This window comes from Coloeus monedula (genome assembly GCF_965178545.1).
Source record: "Coloeus monedula genome assembly, chromosome: 2".
In the NCBI taxonomy this organism is placed as follows: Eukaryota; Metazoa; Chordata; class Aves; order Passeriformes; family Corvidae; genus Coloeus; species Coloeus monedula.
Window position 1 is genome coordinate 63523132 of NC_138782.1, and position 8974 is coordinate 63532105.

General features: G+C 42.9%; 1 protein-coding gene across 2 annotated transcripts; it reads left to right on the plus strand.

The window, feature by feature from the left end:
• Nucleotides 1–590: 590 nt before the first annotated feature.
• Nucleotides 591–8974, plus strand: LOC309586467 (pantetheinase-like). Of its 2 annotated transcripts, none has more exons than XM_082303388.1 (8): nucleotides 591–1240; nucleotides 3099–3330; nucleotides 3435–3565; nucleotides 4612–4804; nucleotides 5406–5697; nucleotides 6574–6947; nucleotides 7104–7274; nucleotides 8598–8974. In XM_082303388.1, the coding sequence occupies exons 2-8, from the start codon at nucleotides 3118–3120 to the stop codon at nucleotides 8715–8717; spliced, it is 1494 nt and encodes a 497-aa protein (XP_082159514.1). In that variant the 5' UTR covers nucleotides 591–1240; nucleotides 3099–3117; the 3' UTR covers nucleotides 8718–8974. The 2 variants fall into 2 exon arrangements, with proteins under 2 accessions (XP_082159514.1, XP_082159515.1); XM_082303389.1 differs by having other exon boundaries at nucleotides 591–903.

Genomic DNA, 8974 nt, shown 5'->3' on the forward strand with positions numbered 1-8974 from the left:
CCACACTGTTCTTGATACAGGCCCCGGTGCAATTGACCTTCTTGGCCACCTGGGCACACTGCTGCCTCATATTGAGCCAGCTGCCAGCACTCCTAAGACCCTTTCTGTCAAACACCTCTTGAGCCACTCCTCCCCCAGTTGCTGTGACCCAAGTGCAGGACCCAGCACTTCACCTACTTGAACCTCCTGCAGCTGTCCTTAGTCCTTTGGTCGAGTCTGTCCAGGTCTCTCTGTAGACCCTTCCTACCCTCAAGTAGGTCAATGCTTCCATCTAACTTAGTGTTGTCTAGCCAGATTTTTACCCATCAAAGTTTTTTATGCTCTCAAGGTCCTCAATCCCATGTACTTCTGTTCTGGAGCTGGTGAGACACTGGGAGTGCAAATACTCTCCAAACTCCAGCACTGATTATCACTGCTGTGCGCCATATGACCTTTTTTGTTTCCATATGTAAATAGATACTCACATGTGACATAACATAGTGTCATGTCTCACCTAATGACATGTTTATTAAAAGCTCCAGGCAATGTTCTCTGACTCAATGAAGCTCAGCATTATTTCTAAAGCCACACTGCCTTAAAACCTTGTTCACTGCTGGAGTCAGTTACTGGGTGACCACAGACTGATCTCAGTCCAGCAAGGGATTATCCAGTGTGGTCTTCTTCCCATGCGTACAAACTCAGTGCAGACACTGTACTTGTTCTCAGGGCACCTGGAAAAGGATCTGGATTTAAGGGAAGTTATGTCACCCAGGAAGGTCTCATCTTGCAGAAAGGATTCAGCAGGAGTGTGTGGCCAGTCTCAGAGCTGAGAGGTGGCTTCTTCGGCTTTGTTCACTGCTGATGCCGGTCTTCTGCATAATGGAATGTGTGTGCAGGTACTGTAGGATCCCAACCCTGAATCTGGTGAGTATCTTGAATCCAGGATTTGGTTAAAGGCCATTGTGGTTTGGTTAAGGTGTATTTGTATGTTGAGTGTGTTCCTACAGAAGACTGGCAGAAGCCATAATGACACTAAATTCTTTTTGCTACCGAGATTGCATAACACTTACCATTGTGAAATATGTTACTGTGAAAAGTGAGTCAAGCATACAGAAAGCAATCCTATGCAAGTCCACCCATTACCCACATACCAACTCACTCTGTATAAAGACAAGGCAACCGATAACAATGAACACTTCTTTGAGGGCAGTGCAGCAAAAACCCGTTTAGTTACCTGACTGCTGAGTCAGAACCAGAGAAGGTAAGAAACTTGGGCAATCAGATACAAGTGATTTTTGTGCACGTGCAGCTTTAGCTGGGATGATCTGTGGATATAAGAAAGCACATTGCAATAGGCAAAATCTAGAAACTGTAGCTCCTATTCATGATGGTCTTCCTATGCCTTTGGGGACCAGAGATCTTCAGAGCTTGGTTATTAAGTGGTGGGTGTGCTGATGGTTTTGCTCGGACAACCAGCCTGCCCAGCATCTCCCCCAGGATGTGCAGCAGTACCCAAATTCCCTGCAAGTCTGAGCTGTGCTGAGCTGGGGTGGCATAGGTATTACCCATGCTGGGGGCTGGCCACCTGCCTCCCCCAGTCGCGCCTGTACCTCATGCCCTTGAGTTTGGGCAGGAATGTGTCTGTGCTGGTCTCTGCTGCAATTTCCCAAACTTGTTTCCTTGCTGTGACCCAGGCTTTCCTTGAGCTGTGTTATTACAGCAATGCTATGCCTGATTTTTTTGTATATCTGGTAAATAACATGTTTCTTCAGCTGCAGCACAGTGGTGACTTCTCAGTGACTTCCCTGCTGTTGCTGTAAGGCAGCATTGCTCAATGCTGGCAGCTCTCTTGCCTTTAATATTGAGTCTTTTCAGACAGGAGATTGCATCTCCTCCAGGTGTCAGCTTTCAGCCAGCCTGGGGAATTCCCAGGTTTTGTGCAAGACTTCCTCTTTTTAAAGCCTTTGCCTGCCTGAGGCCTCCTCTTGGGTGACTTCCAGGCTCCAGACATGGAGCTTCCTAAAACTTGTGCCTCTGCTGTGCTTTTGGTGCTGTCTGCTCTGGGGGCCTGTGCTGTGGACACCTATGTTGCAGCTGTCTATGAGCACAATGACATTTCAGAATCATAGAACTGATGAAGTGTTGGCTTCTCCTGAGGAGGCCTTGATGCTGATGGAGAGAATCAGTCTTTTGGGTGACACTACATAGTGAAGAGGAAGATTTTATGAGGGTAAAGAATGGTTTTTTGATTTCTTGCTAAGTGGTAAATGATGAGTCAGGTTATGTTCCTTTACCCTCACAGATATACCACGGGTTCTAACTAAGGTTTTTCTAGGGATCATCTGAAACTATAGTAGTTATATTCTATTTACGAAACACTATGCTAGAAATTGCTTTCCATGAGGAAAAAAAACCCCTGCTTTCCATGAGTAATTTCAAATTGCTAATTGTGCAGAAACATCCCTTTGAAAGGACAAGCATAAAAAAAAAAATCCGTTGTTGAATTCTTTCTCACAAAACAAGATCTAGGCAGAGAGGTCAGCACAGTTCAAGGGATATTTTATATTGCAGTGTGAGCCCAGGGGGGAGGACACTCTCAAGGCACCCACTTCAACTATAATAAGCCATTGGCCAAAAGCAGGAGGTATGGCAGGATCACGTGTCTCATAAGCATTGCTGAACTATCTGCACTCTGAAGCTAGAGGGGGGTACCCCACACAGGTGGTCTGCCTTCAGCACTGGCTGAAGTTTTCACTGATGGCAGCCATGTGCACTAAGGTGATATGGAGTAGTGTGTCCTAACCAGGGGAGTCTGGATTTGCCCCAAGATGGGTTTAAAAGCTTGGAGAGGGATGTGTAAATGAAGTAAGTGCTCCTTCCAATGGAGCCCCTTGTAGATTAACATTGCTTCTGACAAGCTCTCTTAGCCTTTTGCTCTCCTTTTATTTAAAGTATTTCATACTGGAAACAAGATCAAATTCCGAGAAAAGTTTCTTTGATTTTTTGGCAGAAATATACTGTACCTTCTCATATTATGCAACGGAAGATAATTTCCAAGACAAACATTAGTTTTTACTCCTCCTCTTTCCCTCTGGTTTATATTCCCCATGCTGATCCAGGAGCTGGGAGGTTCCAGCCATGCTCCCTTCCCAGGCTCTCCTGCCTGCTGTGGTGCTTGCACTCACAGCCCTTCAGGCCCTTGCCTCCGACACCTTCATCGCAGCCGTCTACGAGCACGCCGTCATCCTGCCTGATCCCACCGAGGAGCCCATTTCCCCCGACGATGCTTTGGCCCTGATGAACAAAAACATGGATGTCTTGGAAAGGGCCATCAAGGAAGCTGCCCAGAAGGTATGGGGGTGCTGTGAGGGTTGTCCATCAGTGTTTTTCTGCTCCTGCTGACCCTCCTGGTTGTCTGTTGATGGGTGTCCTTTCAACGGAGCCTGTTGTCACAGGGTGCCCACATCATTGTGACTCCTGAAGATGGCATCTACGGCTGGCGATTCACAAGAGAATCCATCTACCCTTACCTGGAGGATATCCCTGATCCGGTGGTGAATTGGATTCCCTGCACTGACCCCTCAAGGTGATTCCTTCTGCAGTGCTTTATGTGATTTCAAGCTATTATCTCCTGGAGTCTTGAGCAGCTCACACTAAATGACTGAGAACTGCTAATTCTTTAATCTATAAAAGATCACAAGTACTGTGGAAATGAGATGCATCAAAACCAGTTCTTAATTAAATGGTGATGGGAATAAGTCAGGTAAAAAGCATTGAGACAGCTTTACTCGCAAAAGGACAAAAATGAGGACATTTTGGGCAAAATAATTATTTTAAAAACATGCACAACTTTATCAATTCAAATCACTTGTGAAAGCCTTCTGTAAGTATAAGCTAATTTATTATCATGTTAGATGCATAGATCAGATAAGATGATTCAGTCCTCAGTTCAGGTGTCTGAGTGATTTCTAAACCAAATTGCATAAAATATTAGTCGAGATCTGAAATAAATATCCTTTGGAAATCCAACCACTTGCACAGTCTCCTGCGTTACACACAGAGGTGGTCCCAATGTGTGTCAGCTGGGGACACCAAAAAGACCAAGTTCATGTCTAAGCTAAGCTTTTGTGTTCTCTTCTGAGGCCTTATGAAGCTAGATTTCAGGAGTCCCTGGTTCTATAAAATGCTTTTTAATAAAGGCTTACAGACAAAGATTATTTTAAAAGGCTAAAATCGCCTTCTGAATCAGGGATTAGAGGTGCTTGATAAATTGTTTTTAAGCAATTTAAGATTTATGTCTCTGCTCTGATTTATTCTCCTCTTTGCTTTATGAAGCTCTCCACATCTTTGTATGCAAGTTAGCTGGGAATTCTGTCCACACAGAAAATAACATTGTAAGGGGTACAGGAAAGAAGAACACAGGGAGACACTTTTTTAAAGATAAAAGAGAATAGCAATTTAAAATGATGCTATAAACAGAGAAGAAAATGAACAGAAACTATGATTTGATCTATTGCTTTCTCAGCATCTGGGGATGTGCTGTTAATGGAATAGTAATTTTGAATGCATTTCTTCTACATGGGCACTTAAACTTATGAAATATTTTTTTTTCTTTCACTAAAAATGCATTAGATTTGGTCCAGCACCAGTGCAGGAACGACTCAGCTGCATGGCCAGAAATAACTCCATCTATGTGGTTGCAAATATCGGGGACAAGAAGCCCTGTAACTCCAGTGATCCCAAATGCCCCAGTGACGGTCGCTACCACTACAATACAGATGTTGTCTTTGACCCACAGGGGAAACTGGTGGCTCGTTACCACAAGGTAGGGAGGTGCTTCAGCATCAACCTCTAATTTATTATCAAGATTTTTTTCAGCTCTCCGGCACCGATTTCAGATGGTTTGTGCAATAATTTTACATTATTATAAAGTGACAACCACTCCAGGATGATTTGATGAAAGGATCTTATGGCCAGAAGAAAAACCAAGCAATTGCCTGACCAGCCAGACAAATTATTCCCAGGAGCACTGCAGCTGCAGAGTGCATGCCAGCTGCCAAACACCTGAGGGCTACATTTATGACAGTAAATGGTAAAGAAGTAGTGACAGAATTTTCCATACTCAGTGAATGTTAGCTTTTCCATGATACGTTCCTAACCAAGTTAGACGGTGCTTTGCAAGGGATGTCTTGGATCTTGAAGTTTAGCAGCTAATATTGGATGGGCATTGCTTCCAGGAGGTAGATGGGGCACAGCCACCCCTTTTTTGGGGGGAGAGGGTCAACTGGATGGATGCAAACCAGCTGAGCCAGCCAGCTCAGGTACCTCAACTCCCAGTTATGCATTAAAGCCTATCTCAGACACAAAAGCTGTTCATAATCTTGCCTTATTTTCAGTTTCTAATATGCCATTTTCTTCACCTGCAGTACAATCTGTTTAGAAGAGAAACTCAGTTTAATTACCCGAAAGAACCAGAAGCTGTCACCTTTGAGACTCCTTTTGGGAAGTTTGGCATTTTCACTTGCTTTGACATCCTCTTCTATGAGCCTGCCGTGGTCCTGGTGAGCAAGATGCAGGTGGACACTGTACTCTTCCCAACAGCTTGGATGAATGTCCTGCCTTTTCTGACTGCAGTTGAGTTTCACTCTGCCTGGGCTATGGGCATGCGTGTTAATTTACTTTCAGCAAATACTCACAACACCATCATGGCAATGACAGGTGAGTTGCATTCAGGAACAGGGAAATTGTTCCCGGATTCAGAAGCAGGCAGAAATGTTTTAGACATAGTGAAGTCTCTGAAAAATAGTGTTTCAACTGGAATAAAGATCTTTGTGATGTGGTGCTGAATGTAACAAACAACTTCAGGTAAGAAAATGTTGAATATTCTGAAAAAGGTAAAATTAAAAAGCCCTTGGTAATAAGTTTTGATAACTTAAAAGTGAAATTTTATTTCAAAAAGATCACAAAATTTCACTTAAAGTTTCAGTGTCTCATTTAGAGGCAGCATTTTCTATTTAAAATTCAATCAACAGTTAAATGGAGAAAAAATATTTTAATCATAATGTAAAACCAAAAGGAGGATTTCTCTTGTATACTGACTAAAATATGCTCCTTTTTTTTGTGGCTGCTGAAGACTTAGAGATATTATGTTCTGCTTTGCTCTGAATATATATTTACTACCTTTTTTTTTCTCTTAACTGAAAAATTTACATAGTTGCATATGTTACCCTCCCCTGAAGCAAAGTGAAAACCAGAAAGGAACATTTTTGCCTGCCCTAAAGAGACTGAGCTGAGTTTAGGCCACAGCCCTGTGTTTTCTTCAGTGAAACATAACTACCCCCATGACTGCCTTCTTTGTCAAATATTCTACTCTGAGACTTCTGATTTGTTTTTAAATGAACCTCTGTTTTAACACTAGGATGCGTATTTTAGCTGCTCTGTGCTTTGAAATTCTTCCAAAACTCTCAGTAATGTATTGAATAAATAGAGTATCACTGAAAAACAATACCAGTGTGGCGTGGGAGGGTGACTGGTGCCCTTGCCAAGCCGTGCTCTGGGTGCTGGCTAACAGAGGGCTGGTGGTGTCCTCGGCAGGCAGTGGGCTGTTCACGCCGGAAGGACCTGCCGCCTACCACTATGACAGTGCCACTGAGGAGGGACGTCTCCTGCTAGCAGAGCTGAGCACTCACCCCCGTCTTTCTCCCACCTACCCTCCTGCCATCAACTGGAGTTTGTATGCCACCAGCATCAAGAAATTTCCTGGAGAAAACGACACTTTCTTGGGAGCTGTCCGGAAGGATATGTTCACTTTCGGTGAACTCAGAAACAAGGCTGGAAATTACACTGTTTGCCAAGGAGACCTTTGCTGTCATCTGGTCTACCAGATGTCAGACAAGAGGAAAGACGAAGTTTATGTCCTGGGTGCATTTGATGGGCTTCACGGTTCTCTCATAAAATACCATTGGCAGGTAATTGCATTTTTAGAGGTGAGTATGGCTACATGCCAACCACTCAAAAACATTTGTCCGTTACTGCATCCTGGGAACTTTCCTTGGTATTAAACCTGTCGCTTGGCTGCTGAAAGCTTAGTGGTGTTTTACCTTCCTGTCTCCTCCTCCCTGCAGATCTGCACACTGCTCAAGTGCCCAAGCACAAACCTGAGCACGTGTGGGCAGCCCGTGGAGACGGCTCAGACCAAGTTTGAGATGTTCTCCCTCAGCGGCACGTTTGGCACCAGCTACGTCTTCCCAGAAGTGCTGTACAGCGGGGTGCAGCTGGCCCCCGGGGAGTTCGAGGTAATGGGACACCCCAGAGATCTTTGTTGCAAGGTTTTTCAGGCTGTGGTGCTGAAAACTGATATGGCAGCAAGGTCCCATCCAAGAGTTGCTTTCTTTGGTTCTGCAAGCTGTAACCCAAGGGGAGAGATTTAAACAGATGGATTGAATCAATCCTTACTGATGAGAACATATCAGTCCTGGAGCTGAAAATCTCTTCAGTGCTTCCTTTAGCAAATCTGCCTTCCCACTTCAGGTCACAAATCAATAAACCACAGCTTTCAAGGAGCTATTTTCTACAGGTTTCTAATGACGGGAATTTTAGGAGAAAAAGAAATAAAATACTCTGAGAAATTGTCCAAATGAGAAAAATTACTTGGGAGTATCATGTGTAAGAGCAGAGATTCTATGCAATTAAGAATGTTTTCAGGGATTTTTGAGGGGTTTGTAGGGTTTATTTGATTTTTTTTTTTTGGAACTTCATCTTTTATTTTTGCCAAAACATTTTTTCATTCAAAAACCTTATATTATTTTAATGTAATAGGCTAGATGAAATCATAGTTGATTTGGAAGAAGTATTTAACAGCTTTCAAGAGACAATGAAGACAGTGAAAAAGACCTGAAAAATTTTAGGGGAAACAAGGGTGATTTTTTTTACAAGTTAGGAAATTGAAAAACATTGTTCACCCCGCATACTTGTTTTTGAATGGGACTTTTGTAAAAATATACTTATCAAAGAATGTATTGGTATGCTAAAGATATGATCATGGTCTTATTTTAAAACAAAATGTTGTGTTTTCTTAAGAAATACATGCTTACCTTTTTGTCACAGAAGCAAAAAAAGTTGTTACAGGTGTTCAGAGCTGATGAACAGTGATTTCAAATTGATATGTAAAAAGTAACTAAGAAAAGCTACATATGGTCAGTAGCCTGAAATTCTCTATTTCCATCTGAAAATTGTTTTGGGGCCTACAAATCAAAAAATGTATCAAATATGTCCTAGATGTGTATATAAACTTTGTTGCCTTGTATGAGTAACTAATGAGAACCTAACAAATTAGTTATTCTCACTCTCACCTTCTTACGAGGTAGAGAAAATGGTCTTTTTTCCAAAGATGGTTTGGAGGAGGGTTTAAGGACTTCTTGGTCCAAGGAAATGTGGGAAGGCTATAATGAGGAGGCTGTGGCAGTGCCAGAGGGAGTTCTGTTTTCTTTCACTCTCATGACTGTTTTTAAAAGTGTTGCATCAAAATATTCAGCATCTATGGCCTACTCTTTCTGTGCTATGCAATATTGCCACTCTGTTAGAGGACTATTAGTGTCATTCTTTCTCTTTTCCACCAGGTGCTACGTGACGGGCGTTTGAAAAGCAAGCATGCCACATCGAAACCGCTCATAACAGCGACACTTTTTGGAAGGCTTTATGAGAAGGACCTGCCACATCCTCTGCGAACTTCCCTGTAACACATCTCCTTATGTCAGTCACCACAGAAAGGAGGGGAATTTCCTCCTGAGCCATAGCAGTTACCCTGTATGATTCTTATCCTACAATACTGCACTTCTGCTCAACAGCGGTGGCAGTTGGGCTTATCTGGGAGAGAGTGATGTGTTCACTCTGCTGTGCATGCCTTTCTAACAGTGCTTGAGCCAGTGCCATTATTTTTTAGTATGCACGCTCTGTCACATGAAACTTCTAATTAGAAATTCTGTTTCCCCCAAGA